At 47.8% G+C, this 21,173-nt stretch overlaps 1 protein-coding gene across 1 annotated transcript in view; it reads right to left on the bottom strand.

Annotated features, from left to right (window-relative positions):
- The window catches only part of pacrg (PARK2 co-regulated), a 101,406-nt gene that overhangs the window by 72,229 nt on the left and 8,004 nt on the right, over window positions 1–21,173 (bottom strand). The window contains exon 2 of the mRNA XM_028987659.1: window positions 10,738–10,872. Coding sequence (XP_028843492.1) covers window positions 10,738–10,872 — 135 coding nt within the window. The remainder of the gene's footprint in view (window positions 1–10,737; window positions 10,873–21,173) is intronic.

Here is a 21,173-nt window from a genome sequence, read left to right as displayed (position 1 = left end):
TCATACATTCCTCCCTCCCTGGAAAGGAGGAGGCACGCTTGTGCTTTTCAGCGATGGCTATTTTCTGCGCGCAGTTTTGCTCCAGACTGACAGATTGAAATGAATTCCGTCATAAATAACGGATATGACAAAGAGCCATTAGGAGAGGTCATTAAGACTGTCTAAATGGAAACAATTTCTTCTGTATGATAAAGAGAGCGCAGAGGGGAGCGGGAGGAGGTGAAGACCGAGCACCAAATGAGCATTCAGCATTTCTCATTTAAAAAATTGGAGGTCTGCGGGGCATTCGTCTTCCTATCAGAAATAAAAGCCTGACAAATCATTCCATCTAACCTTTATCGGCCTGAAATGAAAGGAACTAGCCAAGGACCTCGAGAAATGTTCTGTTCAGAGGCAAACGCTGGCTGCTCATGAAAAGGAATGGCGAGAGAATATTACTTAGCGGCATAAAATGAAAAATTACACAACCCGGAGGATGAATTATGGCATTCACCTTGAGGAGACAGGATGAAGACAAGACACAGGGGGTGGGCTAAGCCCCTGATTATGACGGGATGATTCATTGTCTTCATCGTGACCTCATTTCGCTCCTCACTTCGATATGAATCAGCAGTGTTTACCCTCGGACAGACATGCAGACTGACCACTGCCTTTATTCGGTGTGACTGATGACCACAGACACATTGACGCACTAACATGCCTCATCTGCAAGAGAAGGTGAACGTGAATCACTCCTTCATCGCTGATTAAGTTATCTGGTTTGAAAAGGGGCAGTGGTGGAAACGGCCCCGTAATCAGAAGGTTGCCGGTTTGAATCCCGGTCCGCCAAGGTGCCACTGAGCAAAGCACCGTCCCCACACACTGCTCCCTCAGGGTGATGGGTTAAATGCAGAGGACTAATTTCACTGTGTGCTGTGTATCACAAGTGACAATCAAGAGCAGGACTGTGTAGATTTGCAGATGTAGAAGAAGACTATGCCAATATATTGACGCATAACCTGATTCTTTTCTGCATGTTTAAAAGGTTCCTCTACCTTTATGTATGGGTTTCACTTTAAAGAACCTTGTAGATTATGTATTAAATGTGTTGTTTGTGCGATAGCTACCACTATTCAGCCACCATTAATATTAATATGACGGCACATAAATGTGACTGCACATTAGAGCTGTAATTGGGCCTGGAAATCTTAGGCCCAACCTGAGCCAGACCCGACAAGTACAGATTTTTGAAAGCGTGTCTTTTTTTGTGCATGCTGTCTAAAACAATCGACAGATTGTTTCACACATACATAAAACATATATACAACGTGCGAAACACTTTTACCAATCACCAAAAAACAAATTAATAAGCAACAAATCATATGAAAATGATAGGTACTATAGGCAAGAAGTTCATGTTTGCTGACAGATCCGTGGTCCAGTACTGATAATGTGCCTCTGTAAGAGCTTAGCAACTAGCAAAACAGCCCATACCCAATCTTCTGTTTGCTTTTTTGCGGATTTGAATTATGATTGATAATTTTGGCTTTTCACAGAAGATACTGATAGCTAATGTGCATTACCCAGCAGAGAGCAGGTGGTAGTAGCCTAGTGGGTAACACATTCGCCTATAAACCAGAAGACCCAGGTTCAAACCCCACTTACTATCATTGTGTCCCTGAGCAAGACACTTAACCCTGAGTGCCTCCAGGGGGGGACTGTCCCTGTAAATATTAACTCTTAGTTGCTCTGGATAAGGGCGTCTGGTAAATGCTGTAAATGTACATGTACAAGTAAATGTAACAGGTGTGTTATGAATCATTCTGATGCGTTGAAGAATCTTTAAAATGAAATATATAGTAATTTCTACGAATTTATTCATGGTATTTTAGGCTCTTCTTCCAAACTCAGACTCCAGTTGAGTCTAAGGGAGTAGGAATTGGAACAGGGTTGTTGCCAGGTTTTGCACAATTTCTTAATAATCTCATAACACATTGCTCAGCACTCAGTGTTCTTTACTCCATAAGACTTGGATGCATGAAACATAACTCGCAGCTGGCACAGCTCTGAATGTTGCTTAAAATGGTGTTTCATGAACTTTATCACACTGGAAAGCTTAGCATTAACTACGCAAGAAAGAAAATGCTCTACCTAAAAGCATAAGCAGAAAGCCAGATAGCCGGGGTGTTAATTTATGCAGAGAGTCAGATGGAACTGGAGATGGACTTCCAAACACCAGCAGTGATGTAAATGAAAGGAGATGGCCAAGTACAACATCTTAATTGCTTCAGCGGATGATCTCTGAACATCTGCTGAGTGGAAACGCTCAGGAATCACACAGGAACCGACATTTGAAGCTTCTGATGAACATCCGTCTTTCAAGGTCGGAAATGGGTGTTGCCTGGATTTGGATTTTTTTTTTTTTTTTACTTGCACTCTGTTCCTGGACCAGCTGGACCCGTTCCGAACCTCCCTTCCACCCCAGGCTTGCTCCTGATTCTTTTTCCCATGGAGCCGGTCACTCTGCCTCATTAGGGTAATTGAGAGAGACCCTCCCGAGACTAAAGAGCCACAGAAGTGCTGGCCGTGCGCGTATCGAAGAGAGCACTTCATCATCTCCTTGTGTTTTTCCCTCTTGTCCCTTCCTTGCTCCCATTCATCCTTATTTCCTGTCCTTTTTTTTGGTTGTTTTACATCATTGACTCACTTACAGGATGTGTCCAGCCGAACCAGCGGCAGGCTAATTGCCCGTGAGGAATGACACAGGCGGCGTGCTCCACCCTGTCTACAGCAGCCAGTGGCGAGAGGGACCCTGTCTCCACGGCACCGGTGGGTGACAGCAGGGGGAAAATGCTGATCTCTGGATTTTTAGGTAAAAAGAACATTCACCGTCTCAGCGGTTTCAGGACCCTGGCTGCTGCAAGCTGACAAAGACGCCGTGGCTGCTGGCTCCAGGGTCCGGCTTGTATTAACTCGGATTCGAGTCGGGTGGCGTCAAAAGGTGGAGTCGAGGCGACTTATTCAACGCACATTTCTTCCCCACCTTTCTCCTCCTGTGATGGCACAAACTTGATAGAATCCACTCAACAAATGGGAGCTATCATTTCAGGCACAAATACCGTAGCATAGTACCTAATACGAGGTTTACGTTTCTCAATATATTATATAAATATATCGAGAGTAGATTTACTACATTTACATTTACATTTTACGGCATTTACCAGACGCCCTTATTCAGTGCGACCTACAATCAGTAGTTACAGGGACAGTCCCCCTGGAGCAACTCAGGGTTAAGTGTCTTGGTCAGGGACACAATGGTAGTAAGTGGGATTTGAACCTGGGTCTTCTGGTTCATAGGCGAGTGTGTTACCCGCTAGGCTACTTCCACCATTAACTATTTATTTTAAATGCTTTACTGCCAAACATCTGCCAAACAATGAATGGCAGCGCGAACACAACACCACAAACGTGATCTATCCGCAACAAAAGCCAAAAATCCATTACAGAAAAAGTCTTTTAATCTGCCATGCAACAAAGCATGCAACAGGAAGTGCCCACTTGATTTTATATGAATGACGGTGCTACATAAGATCAGATGCAGATTATGCGTGCTTTAACTCCAACACTCCGACGGCTGAACCAGTCACCGTGATGTCAGTGGTCTTGGCAGTGGGTGTGGTCCTGAAATGTCTGCCGCGGAGACGTTCGTGTTCGTGACATCCACCGACGCGCTGCCATTCTCTGTCACTCACATGCGAGTTGGCAGCCTCCCCCTTTCCTCGCGGCCGCCGCTTTCTCGCTGCCTCCCTGATTGCCTTTGTCCCTTCATCGAGATTTATTTATCTCTGACAGGCCTGAAACAGAGGGGAGATAAGGAAATGTTGGGAGCAGCGCGCGGCACGATAATCGATGCCGCGGCGCCGGTTACTCAATGACACATCCGTCAGAAAACAATCGCTGTCGCGGCTCATAATGGGAGGCGTCGCGACTAATTCTTCCACGGAGCGCGAAACTTGCTGGTTCTGGCGGCGTGACCAAACGCCTCGGCCAGCCAGCTTGTTTCTGGTCACCGGCGGCCCGACTGCCAAATGGCCATCAGCTGCGGCGAGCGCTCAGTAAGAGCTCCGCCGGGGCGACCTTGACCCCGCAGGAGCTGACGGGGGGGAAACTGGCCAGGCGTGAGAAACGACCGCGGAGGCAATATTTCACAATGCGGCCGCACTCCCGACTCGGCATTTTGGCAGAGCCGAACAGTTCAGGGATCTCGGCGAGACTCAATTAAACATTGATCAATTGGGGTGGAGGAAATGATAAATAATTAACAAAGCGAAGATAACATCCTCAGCTGGCCAGACACGTTCGGTCTGGGGCCCCGTACGTCTCGAATCAATGAGGTGCCAAGCGAACAAGTGGCGCGCGTCTCGACGGAAAGAAAAATCCTATTTTATCCGTCCCCGCTATTGTGAATTAACAACAAGTTGCTCGGCCTTGAGTATCGGGTTCGGCCCCAGCTCAATACTAGCCCGTTTCCACTCTTTAATTCCCTCGGCGGTGGACGCTTCAGCTGGACCATGAAGCTCGCGCAGCTGCATTAAGCACCGCTGTGATGCCGGGGATGGAACTAAGTGCCCCTGGGGGGGGAGAGAAGAGGGGGTTGGGGGGGGGGGGGGGGGGGGGGGGGGGTAACTAGGTCTGAGTATGAATGACTCCTATGGACCCACAACAAGGGCAGAGGCTTGTGCATGGGCATGCGTGGCGGCGGTGAAGCCATCAGCCGCAGCATAATTCCAAGGCGCTCTCTACAGTGCATTAATCACAGGGACCCTTGAGCGCTTCCACAGATCCAAATATGCCGACCTTGAGGTTACAGGAAAGACATTAGGGCCGTCGATCCACTCAAGTATTGAAAGGGGCTGGGGGGGGGGTCGAAGACGAGGCCGGGCTGGAAGGGGGGGGGGGCGCAAAGCTTTCAAGGTAATGAAATTCTGCCATAATTTAAAGGAAAGGCTTGTGGGGACAGGCTTGTGTGGGCCAAAGAATAAAAAGTCAGAGCAGATTAAATTGGATTTCTTTTTTTTTTTTTTTCTTCTTCTTCTTCTTCAAATTAAGCTTAAGTGTGTGTGTGTGTGCGTGTGTGCGGTATAGTTTGTCTTTCCCCCCTTCGCTAACTCCCTCCCTCTCTCTCTCTTTCTCTTTTTTTTTTATAACAAAAGCATGATAACAGCATTAACGTCCAGAATGAATCGAATCATTTCCAAACCAATTAACCTTTGACAGAATGGATGAGTGGACAGGAATGAGAGTGGTGGGTAGATAGGACGGACACGGGGCCAGAGCATGATAGCCGAGGGACAAAAAAAAAAAAAAAAAAAAGCCTTGCTGCAAAAGTCATTGCCAAGGATGACCAAATGGGCGACAAGAAGGTCCGATTTGGATAAGGAATGAGGCCGGCAATTCTCCACACGTCGTGTTAGTGTGTGTGTGTGTGTGTGTCCTGTTCGTCCCTGACTGACGTTAACCCGGCTCGTTCTCTTGCAGCTGCGCCCGCTCCATTTACTTAATTAACGGCTCCATTTGGAGCTCTGGCCCGCTGGCAACGGCAACACCGATCGATAGCTCTCCGGGCTTTTACTGGGGCAGGATGAATGCATGTCCAAACGCTCTGGAGCTGGATTTTAGGAGGCGGCGGCCTCCAAGTCCGATGCCCTTATTCTCCTGGAGAATAAAAACCAGGATTCTCGGCTCCGCTCTCCCTCCGCTTCCCCCCGGGGAGGATGAGCGAGTGTTTTCACCATCTGCACTGGGAGCCAGCTGTGTGGGCCCGAGCTCACCAGGGGTGCAGGAGACGAGGAGAGAAGGGGTCCCAGAAGACGTCCACGCCGCGTCCCAGGCATGCCTACGTTACCGTGCTGTCAAAACAAGTCGGTCTTCATACGGGGGCCTCTTCAGCGCTTCATCATCACGGCACTAAGAAAGCAGAGAGCCCCTGTCCCCCCCTCGCACGTTCCACCGTCCGCGTTTGATCCCGGAACCCGCAGCGATGGTCTCATTTCCGCCAGGCCTTCAAGTGCGGACCCCCCCTCCCCGTGCGTCACATTGCATCAGGGATGAAAGGGGGACGCTTGCTCTCCACGTGGCTCCGCCTTCCTCCCAGCGTCAGGCCGGGGCTGCCAATGTGGCTTCTCGGCGGGCCATCGACACATCTCCCTCAAGGGGTGATGTGCACTTATTATTTTCCTCTTCCCACGGACGCCCGCGGGCCTCGCTCACGTTCCGTTCTGTTTATTCGCTTCTTTATTTCCTTTCTTTCTCGGGACGGACCTCACTCTCTTTTACTCTCTCTATTCATTTAAGGCTTTCAGTGCCTGCATGCCCCCGGGGGTAAGAATGTATTCAGGAGGAGCCGCAGACAGGCGTCGTCCAGCTCTAAATGCAGTGATACAGCACGTAGATTTAGGATGATTTTAATGCCTGGAGCATTAAATAGCTGCTGTGCAAAAATGAACGGGAAGTGTATTAAAAACCGACTGGATTACATGATGATGTGACATGCTGAATAAGGGCTGCCGATTCAGCGCGGGTGGCGAAGACAACAAAATTCTCAGGTCCAAATGCACTGAACAGAACAGAATAATGAAACACAGTATTATGGAGGAAGATGGAAATCTGCAAAACAAATCCTGATTAGGGGCCAAACGGAGCCCAAATCCCAGCTAATCCACCTATCTCGGTGTTCATTCGGGACATTTGGAAGTTGGGGTCGGGATTAAGCTCTGGCAGAAATGATATGAGCTGTCAAGTGAGGAGCCTATTGGCGGTAACCGCCCATCAAAATGAAAATGAAAAGATCAACAGGAGTTTCACTGTATCCACTACACACACACACACACACACACACACACACACTTCCCACTCCCCAGCCGCATAATTCAATCATCCCAAGGAGATGGATATCCGTCCCTGAGGAGCGGTTACGCTCTCCATTTCCTAAAGCGCTTGATCAGATGAATTGATTACCCTCCACCTGGTGCTCTGGTGGAATCGGGTTTGCATTGATATTTCCTTGTTATGAAATGCTTCACTATTTGGCCACAGACCCGCAAAAAAAAAAAACAAAAACCCAATCTGATTAAGTAAAAAGAATGCAGGAAGGGATCGAAAGAGACACCGAGAACGGGTGAGAACGGTCTTCTGAAGACTGCTGAAGCGAGGACTCAGGCCATCTGGCGGCCCCGCGGGCTGCCGAGGGGCCGCCAGGTAGAGCCTCGGGGTCGTCCGGGGCGTCCGGGGCGCACATCAGAGCGCCGGCAAGGCCCGGTCCTGGAGCGCCACTTCGCCCGCCGGCAGGAGGGGCGGGGGGGCAAAGCGAGCGAGCGAAAGAGCCCGACTCTTATCTGTCCGCCGCACGCCCGCTCCACACGGGCAGGCTGAAGTTTTTATAGCCGCGGAGGAAGAATTGCACCTTCCATTTCCCCCCACAAATGCCCTTGACATTATGTCGGCATGTAAACACACACACACACACACACCACAGCGAGCACAGCCCTTGGGTGTGCTGTAATGGGACGGAGGCGGGGGAAGAAAGAGTCAAGCACTACTGCTCCCTACTGCACAAACAGGGAGAAGACCACTCTTACTGGACATTTTTCTGCTATCCTTCGTTTTGTAGATTTGAACAGTCGTTTTACGCAATTTTCCGGGCCTGGGATGCCATTTTTACACGCATCTATAAAAAGGAGGCGTTCGTTAGAAGAAGCAGCTATTCATGAGCCCTTGATCCAGTCAGCGGACGCCCAGAGAGAGTCGTGCAGGCTTGCCAACCCGGTTTAGAAAGCAACGCTGTTAGATCATGGTCGCCGATTACGTCCGTTACGCGCAACCGTTACCATGGGAATATATGTGTGATTTCGAGGACGGTCACCTGCTGGAAGGTCACCTGCCTTCACACTAAACCACCTACGTTCACAGAGGGTGCAGTTGACATTTACATTTACATCTCTGCAGAGCGAGGCATTATTTCCCAAAACTACACTGAATTCGACATTTTGTGGTCAATATCCTGGAGCAGCGTAAGGTTAAGTGTGTTCACTGGCCACTCGGCTACTGACACCAAGTGTTCAATCAATCAGATCGATCAGAAAGAATTGTAGCGAGGAGGGTGTTATCTAACATTTTTATGCACAAAATATAAAGACAAACACGGCGCTCCAAAAACGAAATCATGTTCCCACAGGCCTCCGTGTTTAAATTTGTCATCTTTCTATAACGTCAGAAAAGAGAGATGCAAAAATCTGTATTTTATTTCAATAAGTCAAAGGACAAACAAACGTATAGGGCTTTACTTTGAGGAGAGGGGTGAGGAAACGGGGAAGGGAGAGTCCACACACACTGTCACGTCCATGCGGGCATGACGCGCAGGTGAACGGAGAGGAGGACGAAGAGTGACGAGGAATGAAGGACGCTTTCACCTGACATCACGGAACAGGGGTTTAATGGTGAATCACAGGACAGGGGAGACATCCGAGACGTAGACACTGGTGAACACGGAACATAACTTCAAAGACCTGACAGCGGACAGAAACGAACAGGGCAGCTTTATACAATTAACACAGGTGAAAACGATTAGGGAACATTACACAGGACAACAATGAAACTCCGGTCCGGATCCTGATCCTGACCCGGACCGGAGTAACCCCCATTTCGGACACACACACACACCTGGAATCTCAAACACAACCATTTACCAGAACGATGACTGCGACCAAAAAAAAAACACATACGCTATAACACAAGAAGCAGCAGAGCGCCCCACTTTTTCCTGGTTCTCGGTTCCATAACAGAACCCGGAACTCCGGTGAAGGACGTGTAAGATGGGAAGTCCTGGGTCCATGGCGCTTTGCAATTTTCTCTTGTTTGGAGGTCCCTCACCTGTGTCTTTGTCGGGCCGCGACACCCCTCAAGCAGGAGGCGTCAAGGGCAAATGGCGTGAGAGAGGGCGGAAATATCGCTGGGCAGTTAAGGAAACGGCCCCTTAATCAGAAGGTTGCCGGTTCAAATCCCGAGCCGCCAAGGTGACACTGAAGTGCCACTGAGCAAAGCACCGTCCCCACACACTGCTCCCCGGGCGCCTGTCATGGCTGCTCACTGCTCACCAAGGGTGATTGTTAAATACAGAGGACACATTTCGTTGTGTCACCGTGTGCTGTGCTGCAGTGTTTCACAATGACAATCACTTCACTTTCACTTTCAAATCCTGATTGGTCTGTGGGAACTGTATAAAAGAATTTTCTCTTGGGGGCTTCTGGCTTCCTCCTCCATCGGGAGCTGGGGGGAAAACCAGTTCCTGAATCCTTGCTTTCTCTCCCTGTGTCTCAAGGGTCAAGCTGCCGCTCTGCAGCTTGGCTCCTGGCTTTTCTCTCTCTTCCTCTATCCCTTTCTCCTTTCTTTTATCTTGGGTTGTTTCATGCCAGGTAACAGCAGATGATGAGTGTGCTTTAATACAGTGCCCACGACTTAATTTCCTTACAGAAGACATTTAAAGCGCAGACTAAATGTGCAAGGAATCAAGGGGGTGTGGCCGACACGTAGTGTTCCAGAAGTTCTCGTCAGGTGCGCCCCGTGACAATTTCACACTCTTTTTCTGAACACTGCCTCGGTCTTCAACTCCTGCCCTGGGGGCAGCACAGCGCAAACAGTGCTGCTCACTAACTCGCTGCAATCACTGTCACACTATATGTGTGCACACACCTACACACCGACTCAATTAGGACAAACATTCCATATACCAAAACTCAACATAGTCACATATCTACAAAATGTAAATTGCAAAAAAATAAAAAACAACAGCAGACAATCAGAATCAAAAATCTGATGCAAAATCAATAAGCATAACGGCTGCATTAGATACGACAGCAAGTAATTCTTACACCAATTCCCATCCGCTGAAGGCAATTTGGTAGAAGCTGAAAGAAAGCCATTATTTTTTCAAAGGCATAGATTCGCTTTCACATTTGCATTAATAATTCACTCCGTCGCTTTCAGAATGTTTTCACCTGGAGATGGCGAGTAGTCTCTCTTCACAAGGGAACAAAGGACATTAGCTTTTAGCCATGGCCAACTGAAAACGAAGCGACAATAACTCAAGGCCGAACTGATTATTAGTAATCGTGCTAAACTGATGCAGGCAATGTTCATTTGATGCGCTGTGATTCGGGTTGAGTGATGAGTGTTGCCTGTGAATTCATGTTAGGGTGGAAGCTAGAGTCTGTCCCACAGCCTTCGGAACCTCTGAATTCTACCTAAAGAGTAAAACCCTCCCAACCAATGATACTTTTTTCAGATTCGTCACCTTGACGAGATCATATGATCATTCAGATAGAATTTTACAAAATATTGAAATCAGTGTAGACAGCTTATGTGTAGTTCAGTTCAGTTCATATCCAGTTCAACGCTGAGGATAATTTATGCTCCATTTAATTACAAAAATCTGATTTCCACGTACCCCAATGTGGATGTTATGGTAATGCTACGGGCAGTGGTTAACCTAGCAGTTAAGGAAACTAACCCATAATCGTAAGGTTGCCGGTTCGAGTCCTGAACCGCCAAGGTGCCACGGAGGTCCCCTTAATCAAGGTACCGTCCCCACACATGACTGCCCACTAATGGGGATTCTATGTATGGCACAAAGGTCTTAATTCTGACATTAGAAATTTTGTTATGGTCTGGTTTGTGCTATCCAACATTAAGGCAGAACCGCACCTTCCATGCAATGCGATTGCCTTTGGTGTCATGCTCAAGGGCGATGGGGAAGTCTCCGCGCTCATAGAATTTCCGGAAGGCCGTGGGCTTTGTGGGTCGCTCCCGGAAGGCGCCTGCGGCTGGAGGTCCCATCACCTGGAGGCAAAGAGCAACAGAACAAATCTCCTTTTAATTCGAGAAAAGATCAAGTCCCTTCCCATGACTCAGCATGTTACATCAGCCGCTCCTCCACCTCCTCCAGCTCTACAGCCACTACACTGCTGCACCGTAACTATTCTCTGCACACAGACTCTCACACACACACACACACACACACACACACACACACACAGTTTCTGGCTAAATAATGGATCGCTTTCGCTCTTCAGGAGGAAATAAAACCAGTAGAGCGGTGCAAGAGGGCTGTGTTGTTGTATGTTATAGGACGGATATAGGGTGATGGCAGGTGTCCCATTAAGGTTGAGGGTGTCATGTGAGGTCAGCCTGAGTGTCATTAATTCTCTAATTACAGTCATGAAATGTAGCATTGCAGTCATGTGAGTGTTTGTGTTTATATGACCTAACGGTCTTATAGGCATAAGCAGCTTGCTGGAAAAAGTAACAATATATATAGATTTATAAATGTAAAAATAAAATAAATAAAAGCTAAAAATTAAGATTAATAGTAATTGTGTGTATAAAAATGCTAAAAAAAACAACAACATATGAATCACACATTTTGCATAGAAAACGGGAGGAGTCCAGATGAAGTGATTGTCATTGTTAAACACAACACAGCACACAGTGCACACAACGCGTCCTCTGTATTTAACCCTCACCCTTGGTGAGCAGTGGGCAGCCATGACAGGCGCCCGGGGAGCAGCGTGTGGGGACGGTGTCCTGATCAAGGGGACCTCAGTGGCCTCAGCGGCCATGCCTCAGCAGACACGCCTCTCCATTCGAAAAGAACGTACCACTAGGTGCAGACACATTAACAGAGTTGGAAATATTTCATAAAAAGCATGGAAGGCAAAGCCAGTAGCCTGCAGGCCTACCGTGGGCCATTTTCTAAACTTTGTGGTGTATGCTCAAACCATTTGAGCCCCAAATCATTGCAAACATCCTTCATCCCACATAGTTAGAATGAGGCTGTATGCGCAGGTAAAACTGTCAGTTTGACATTCTGCATGCTGGATTGCATATTATCATTGACGGGTGACATTTTAAGGTTTTGGAGCTTTGCGAAAATCTTTTTTTTTGTCAATGATAGTGTGGATAGTGTATAAAGGGGAGTGTTAGCCAGGCAGGTGAGCAATGCTCCAACCGCCTGGAGCACAAAAGGTTCCACTGCCTGATAGTCCCACTCCTGAGGAGTCAGCGAGGGGCTAAAAATAGCCCTGAGAGCCCAGACTGCACTGACTGGCTGAGCGGGTTTTATGGTCAGAAGTGATGACACTGCAGTCGATTCCTCCCTCCAGCACGTCCCCTCCCAGTCCTCAGCGAGTCCCTCCGTCCCGCCCCCCTCCATCTCCCGGCGCTGCCATGCGACACTAATCTTTTACTTCTATCCCCCCGCGGCAGCAGAGGCGAGCTGCCGCAGCCCCCCGCCTGCCGGTCGTCCTCGTCACCGCTGCAGACGGCGTGTGATTGATGTCTGCTTACAACTGTCGGCTTCAGTCACAGGTGGCAACGCCCCGGACCCGCGCCCTGTCCCGGACAGCATCTCACGTAGTGCTGACTAACGTCTCATACTTCGCCCCCGTCCTGCCTGGTTACCCCACCTCTGTCCGATTCACCGGGGGCATCGTATAGACACCGGTGCATTTCCTCTGCGGTCCTGCTGCCGTGTCACAAATTCAATTAAAATGAAGCCGTGGCTGAACCGGCATAAACTGCACATAACTGTTACATGAGAAGACCAGCTATCCACCACAGAGCATTTTTTGTAATTATTTCAGACACCCCGAACATGAATGAGCAGATAGAAGAACTAAGTAAAGTGAAGTGATAGTCACTTGTGATACAGCACAGCACACGGCGCACACAGTGAAATTTGTCCTCTGCATTTAACCCATGACCCTTGGTGAGCAGTGGGCGGCCATGACAGGCGCCCGGGGAGCAGTGTGTGGGGGACGGTGCTTTGCTCAGTGGCACCTTGGCTGGTCAGGATTGGAACCGGCAACCTTCTGATTACGGGGCGGCTTCCTTACATTAACATTTACAGCATTTATCAGACACCTTTATCCAGAGTGACGTACAATCAGTAGTAACAGGGACAGTCCCACCCAGGAGACACTCAGGGTTAAGTGTCTTGCTCAGGGACACAATGGTAGTAAGTGGGATTTGAACCTGGTTCTTCTGGTTCATAGGCGAATGTGTTACCCACTAGGTTACTACCATCCCGCTTAACCGCTAGGCCACCCACTGCCCTCTAGTGGCACCACTGTAACTGCCCTAGTCGATGTGACACCTGGGTGACACAGAATGACACACAGAATAGCAGAGCGATGTGAACATGAAGCTTGGCGAAGGTGAAATATGTGATGGAGGAGATTGGAAATGGCTGCTGGTCAGTTGAGCCTGGCTGGGGGCGTGACGGTCCCCCTAGAAGGGGTACATCTAGAAGCCACATCCAGAAGCCCATTGGGTCACCGGCTCCAGTCAGTGTTTTTTTAGATGGGAAAGTCCTCCAGAGACACAAAGTTCCTGCAGAGATCCCGAAGGAGCGCCAGCCTGAAAATTAAAAAAATCCCACGATGCATCAGATTTACATGCCGCTCTAACTGAGTAGTACGGCCCATCCACGTGCTGGGGCCACAGCTCAACAGTTCCGTGGGTGAGTTCGGCGCCGCGCCGCGGCGTGTAGGTGATCCATCAACCTGCCGGGTCTGCCCGCTCTCCCCTCTGAAAGCCCCCGACGGAGGTTTGGAGAGGGGCCGTCAAGTCGGACTTTTGTTTTGGGTAGGAGGGAGAGAGAAGTGGGGGAATGATTTGCCGTGAGCGAGGCTGCCATGCTGCCAGGACGCATGGTTGCATCACCTGTTTACCAGGAAAGGGCGGGGCGGGGAGCAGCCGCTCGCTCACTCTCGCTCGCCCTGCTCTTTTTCCGACTGAGAGGTTATTGAAATCTATGGCGATGCCCACGTGGCCCTCTCCCCTCCCCGTGCAGGTGAGAGTGTCACCGCAGCCGGCGAGGGGGACAGGCAGCGTTCGCTGATAAGGTCAGCCGGCACATCACCGCCGCCGGCAATGAAATTAACTCCCTTTATTTACGGGCCGAGTAACGGCCCTCTCTCTCCGCCCTGCCGCATTTGTCGATTGCAAATCCAGAGGAACAGGACGCCTGCCTGAACCTTCTGAATTCCGTCCGTGCACGGCCACGGCCTGGAAAGACGTGGGACGTCTTCTTGTAGAAAAGCACTAACCAGATTTTCTCTGGTGAACTGCTATATTTTGCAGCATTGGGTCCGTATGATGATATAATACATTTTCAATGCGATACTAGAAATGATGCATGAAGTTTACCTTTTTTAATGTAATTCTGAAAAGCTCGTCAACCTTTTGACCATATTCCAAATGTTTGAGCTGAACTGGTACAGCAAATTCCATCGATAAACTCATTTATACTTTTCAAATGATACTTAGCTGCAGTTGCTTGGTGTGAAAAGCTTGCACAAAAGCGACTGAAAAGGCACATTCTGCATTTCACCATCGAGTGTAGAATAATTAGAAATTGTTCGAGTGATGCAGTAATATGATTTCAGCCCACAACACGGTGGAAAGAACGGACCTTTCCTTCAGACAGAAGACAAGATCGGTACTCGACAAGGTCAAAAACAAATGGTGAAAACGAGGAGCATGATATTCTCCTCACTCGGGCTGGAGAAAAAGGACGTTCTCTTGTCTCGAAAAACGTGTGTGTTCATGCCTACAAAGCCACAGGGGCACGCTGTGACTGTCACCGTGTCACCTCAACCAGTCGTCTCAACCAAGGCAGGCACGGTTTGTAAAGAAAAATGACAGCTTACAGGAAAAGGCAACTACCAGTTTGGAGCTAGCGGTCACCTTTGAGAACAAAGCACACACACACACACAATTAAATATACACACTGAGGCTGAGTGGTGTATGTCTCAAAGTAGAGACCCTCAAGGGCCACAGTCAGCTGTTTACCTGCTGCTGCCCACCCACATTACCTCAGCCGTGGCTCCAGGCTTTACGGCAAAGTCGCAAGCATTTACCTACTAAACAGCACGCAACTATGTACACAAGTGTGGACAAATGCAGGCCAAGAGCTCAGTGAGACATCAGTGGCACCTTGGCGGCTCGGGATTCGAACCAGCAACCTTCTGATTACGAGTTAGCTTCCTCACCCGCTAGGAAGCACTCATAGATGAAATGAACAATGTTTCAGTGGTGGCTAGCGGGCAAGGAAGCGGACTCCTAACCGCTGTGGGTTCGAATCCCAACTCGCCAAGGTGCCACTGAGGTCCCCCACGCACTGCTCCCGGGGGGGCGGCTGCCATGGCTGCCCACTGCTCACTAAGGGTGAAGACACATTTTGGAGTCTCACCGAGAACATCACAATGACAACAGTCACTTCTTTTCAGGCAGCGAGTAGGGCCGCCCTGTGGCATAGGCAGCAGAGGCAAAAGCTAAGGGCGTCCAGGGGGCGCCACAAACAGGCACATCACATTCTTAAAGGTTCACAACGTGAACAACGTCACAACATGTTGCAAGAAAACAGTGTAAAAATGACCCTCAGTCCTGTTATTTTATGCTGCTTGGCGGTAAAATGCCATGAACGCACTTTGGCTGCATCCCACATGCCCGAAATGAAATGCCGTTCTGTGGGCGCCACCTAAAATCTTGCCAGGGGCTCCAAATTTGTTAAAGGCCGACAAGTGAACAGTTTGTCCCTGAAGGAAAAAGTTGAACAACTTTGACAAGACGGCTGGGTCATGGCATCTAAGAAAATTGCAGGTTCTGTGGGATGCCCCTGGTCAAAAGAGGTCTAAGGAAGTAAAAAAATGCTCATTTCTTGCAATATTAGAATACAAGTTGCAAGAATTTATGGAACTTATGCTTTCTAAAAACCATACAGCCTGCAAGGCCATTTAAACAGAAGATATTGCGGCAAACTCCATTTTGAGAGAAATTTAAAACACGCTGGCACTGCCGGGGCTAATTTAGTGAGCCATGCATCTGCAATGCAAAAGTGCCGCTTTGCGCTGTCCTAATCGGCAAGGAGACCAAAAAACATTAAACCCTGTACAGGCCATCAACTTAATGGCACACAGAAGGGAGGTAACACCCACTGGCAGGCCTGTAGATCACACTGGCAAATGGAGCTCAGCCCCCTCCAGTGACCTTGGCCTGACCTTCATTTATGACGGAGTGGGCGCTCAGGGTGATCTCATTTGGCTGTCAGACTGGACGTTCCATTCCACACTGAGTACAGAGCGCTGTGAGTGGAATGTTAATAATGGCAATGTAAAGGCTCCCCATAGCCAAATGTTAGCGCTAATTGTAAAAGTTAATCAGCCAGGTTCCTTTTTTTTTTTCACTTTGTCACTGGCCAATTACGCCACTACGTGTCCCCTTACTGAATAAATGTATACAATACACATACGCAGGCAGGCACATAGATAAATAATGCCTGCCAGTAAGGCTACAGGAGACCAAGGTGACGAGCCAGCGCCCAGACTCCCGGCACGCGGCCAGTCCTACCTGCTGCACGCCATGTCCGCTACAGAGCTCGTTCTATAGAGTTTGCAAACAACACCCACCCCTGACCCCTCTGCATACCGGCTGATAGCTGGAGGTGGACTTGGATTCGGCGATGCCGGACGAAGCCATCGGTGCAGCAGAGGGCTAACAGCAATGACCTTGGTGACCTTTGCTAAGGGACAAAGATAGGTGATAATGATAAAATATGAGGAAACTGTGATTTTGTCCGGAACCATATTTAATAGATGCTTTTCATGTACCTGACTGAAGAAAGCACAGTCAGAAGTTTCTTTTTTGTAGACGTTTCCTAATCTAGGATAAAAAAAAAAAAAAAAAAACAGGGACTCAGACGGGGAAGGGTCAGTTTCCGTGGCATAACGGCAACTTCAATCACACGGTGTCTCATGGACAGGTGTCCTCCCCTGACAAGGCTTTGATAGTGGGATACTCTTTCCTTTCCGCATGGAGAGCACGACTGACTCTCTGCCACCGTGGGAGGCAAATGCAGAGACAGAAAACGAACAGAAGAGACGCAGGAGAGGCGCTTTGAGCGCAGCGGTGCGCTCGCCCCCCGCGCTCTCCTGATTTATTCACTCTCAGCGAGCGAGAGCGGCGCTCTGCTCAAATTCATCTGCAAAGTACCCTCCAATCCCCATCCTGAAAGCAGCTGCCCACTCAGCACAGGCGGCGTGAGGACGTGCATCACCAGGCATCCACGTTCCGTGCAGCCAGTATCTCTGAGACTCAGATTCTGTGTTCTGAGGCTCATACAGCCACAATTAGCACGGAGACCTGTGATGGGGGTGACGGCCTTTTTCCAGATTGGAGGGCAGGGACGACAACACAGAGGGGAAGGTCACAAGAGTGGACCTCGTTTATTGTAAAATTGCCCCAAAAAGGCACAATATATACAAAAAAAAAATGTAATTCAACAAAACAAAGAAAACAGACATGCAGATGAACACAGACCAAAAACAAACAGGGAAAGCTCTAACTCCAATAACTCCAATAACTCCAATAACCAAAGAATCTCTAAGACTGATTTGAACCATGTTTTAGCTAGGCTAAAACCCAACCTGGCATCATTTCAATAACATCCTTTTAACATCACCTTTCGTAACATAACATTTATGTTACGGGGCAGTTAAGGAAGCGGCCCGTAATCAGAAGGTTGCCGGTTCGAATCCCGATCCGCCAAGGTGCCACTGAGCAAAGCACCGTCCCCACACACTGCTCCCCGGATGCCTGTCATGGCTGCACACTGCTCACCAAGGATGATGGTTAAATGCATAGGACACATGTGCTCGTCAGGTACACGTGTGCTGTGCTGCAGTGTTTCACAATGACAATCCCTTCACTTTCGCTTTATACAATTCAATTCAAAGAACTTTATTTGTCCCCGAGGGGCAATTTAGAAGGCAGCTCACGTATAACACTTGTTACAATAGACACAACATATGACACACAGTAGAATTTTCCTTGTATTGCACTATGAACAACAATAACTAACTGTACATCGATATAATATATCGATATATCAATATATTCATATATGCATAATAATAACTCATTTAATTTGCTATTCAATAACTATAATCATCTTTAACCCCTTTTAAATTAATTTAAACAAATGCAAAGAAAAGTCCCCTCCGAGTCAGTGTTAGCTTGGTCTCTGCTAGCTCCGCCCCTTCCCAGAATCAGGAAATAGGCTCTTTGCTCTCAGTTCGGGCTTTCCGTCTGTACCCAATTCCCCAGAAAGTAAGACCTGTTACCTTGTCCTCAGCCGTCCGGTCTAATCACAATACTAACACAACGTTTTACTTTTATTTTAGGAAGCCTGTAGACTGGATTTGGTACAAGTTATACCTCTCAATAAATAAATGTTTTATTTTTTCCACCTATGCTGTGCAAAGTGACTGTAATTAGTAACAGATATGTTACAAGACCCGACCATAATGCAAAAGAAAAAGCTAAAAACAACAAATGACACATACATCAACAAATATCATAATGAATTAAACATTGCGAGACTAATCAAGAATATTGGTGGAATTCAAGACCAAATAATTCACAGTTGGCCCAAGAACAGTTCCTTGGTGCACGGCCAAATCGAGATAAAGTTTTCAATTGATAAATGAAGGTCCAGGTGTAAAGATAGGTTCACTTGCTTTAAACAATCCAGCTGTTGAGGAATTGAGTTTCAGACCTCAACTTTAGACTTAACCATTGGACATCTGTTTGAAGCATACTTTAATTCCATTCAATTTTGACAGGTTTATCCCTTTTATCTATTTTTAAATCTATTAGCAGACTGCATAATTTTAAAAGGTTTCCGTCCCCTGTGTGCCTTGAAAGGGACTTTTAAATAACAAGCATTATTAATAATTTAAAAAACCGCCAGTCAAATGCACCGTTTTTCACACCCCCGCTATTAATCAAAATCTCGAGCGATAGCAAGCGCATACCTCCCAAATAAGCACAGACACATTAATATGCAAGACTGGAGGAGCAAAAAATGTAATTTCACCAGCGCAATGACACGCTGGATCCAAACAGTAACTTACAGCAACCAAACACATTCAATATGTAAATGTGTCCTTTTGTGAGAGCAGACTTCAAGACAACAGAACAAAGCAGACATTTTTTTTTTTTTTTTACTGCTGAGCTCTCCGGCTCGTTCCTTCTGTCTCCATTTCCTGACATCTCCTGCTCCACAACGCATTCAAACTGTTTCTGATGCGTGAAGGAAAGCTTGGCTGAAACTCTCCCCTGTGACACGGGAAATAAAGTCATACGGGGGTGACAAGTCTTAGGCATGAAGACACTAGAAGCCTGGACATACAGAACTGTTTTTTTATTATTTTTTTTTATTCTCTGTTTCGGCTGTAAGACTGCTGCTCCCCGGATGGCGGTGATAAGAAAGTGTGTACGCAGGGAAGACTGGCTGTGAAAGGCGTCCTTTTCTGAGGGACCGTACGGCTCTGAGCAGGTGCCGTAACTGTCCTGACGCTCAGGAAGTGGTGAAGAAGACAGCAGCGTTATTCTACACACACCCCCGTCTTCATGCAGTCATGTGTTCTACTGTCCAATCCATATCGATCCAGGGGATACCACACACACACAGATCAGAGATGTCACAGAAACTAAAATGTCAAACATCTACATGAAATTTAAAATTTACAGTCTGGAACATTTACGATTAAGCACGTTTTGCATCTTCAGCTTTAAATTGGGAAAATCCCTTAATTTTTAATTTTTTATTTTTGTGCCAGTCAGCTCAAATTTAAAGGTCAATCCAAAGTTGGTGTGCAATTTCCATAGATTCTGAACTGGCAAAGGCCACCACTAGTGATGATGCAGTGTTTGTCGGAGCCATTGATTTTCCTTCTCCGGCTTTCATTATCGAGATGTGCTATCTTCCACATGTGGCCTTGAGTTCAGGAGACTTGCGTGACGTGCACGTGAGGTGGAGCGGGTCTCCAAAGGACCTGAGCCCAAACAAAGGTCATTCATCACTCACGTATCAGTGGTGGGACACTTCATTCCATTTATTTTCCTGATAAAATGACCACTCCCTAAACATGACGGTCCTTGAGGAATTGACACGGACTCGGTCTTTAAGATTGACAGCATTTGAATCTGCAAAGCCACACTGATGTTCCTCCCAAAACATTAAACGGCGTTATCTCGGGGTGGAGAACACATGTTCCCCATCGACTCAGTTTGTCCTCTTTGGACCCGTGAGTATTGATGAGTGGGTCAAATTGTACTCTCCTCCGGAAACCAGAGGAATAAATAAATAAATAATCTTGACAGAGCGGCATGTGTTCCATCGTTTTAAATTGGCACAATTCTATTCACGCGCAAAAATGTACCAATGGAATGCTCCCCGGGCGCCCATTGGAGCCCCATTGCAACCGCAGCTGAGCTCCCGAGAGGATGCGTGATGTTGGTTTCACAAGAACGAGATGAGATGTTTGTCGCTCAGGTGCATAAAAGAAAGAAAAAAAGTGAATCGATTGTCACATGTGATACACAGCAGCACGGCACACAGTGCACACAGTGAAATGTGTCCTCTGCATTTAACCCATCACCCTGAGTGAGTGTTGGGCAGCCATGTAAGGCGCCCGGGGAGCAGTGTGTGGGGACGGTGCTTTGCTCAGTGGCACCTTGGCGGTCCGGGATTCGAACCGGCAACCTTTACGGATTACGCTTCCTTAACTGCTAGGCCACCATTGACCCTGAAGGCCACCACTTCCCCATTATGTACCTCTAGACATCCAAGCATTAATCTGTATGGCGAGGCTTTCTGTCTCTTTCAGTAATAAAATTCATTTTCGATTACGATGATCAACTTTGGCCATATTTACTCAATCAGAATCGAGCTTTTTCGGGCACCATTGCTCACAGGCAGACATCCCGTAAATTGTCATCGGTGGGTGTGTCTGTCGTGCAGGGAGGACGGCGGTGGCAACCAATCCATTTTTCTCCAGCGGACTAAAGCCGGCTGACATGATGCCACATGCACCGCGACTGAAAGGTTGAAGACAAAGAATGACCAGAAAGCAGAGAGTTCTCCTCTGAAGATGATGTAATTGTTGACCCCAAAAAAATGGTTTATTGTTTCAATTGATTTGCCAAATATGCACCACCCAAATGATTTAAAAGTTTTGTATGCTTATTTCAGAATCCATGCTGACTGCTGCTGGATGCTGACAACAAGAATTAT

This window comes from Denticeps clupeoides, chromosome 1 (assembly GCF_900700375.1).
Source record: "Denticeps clupeoides chromosome 1, fDenClu1.1, whole genome shotgun sequence".
NCBI classification, from domain to species: Eukaryota; Metazoa; Chordata; class Actinopteri; order Clupeiformes; family Denticipitidae; genus Denticeps; species Denticeps clupeoides.
The sequence above is the reverse complement of the archived record's forward strand: the minus strand, read 5'-3'. Positions and strand labels throughout refer to the sequence as shown.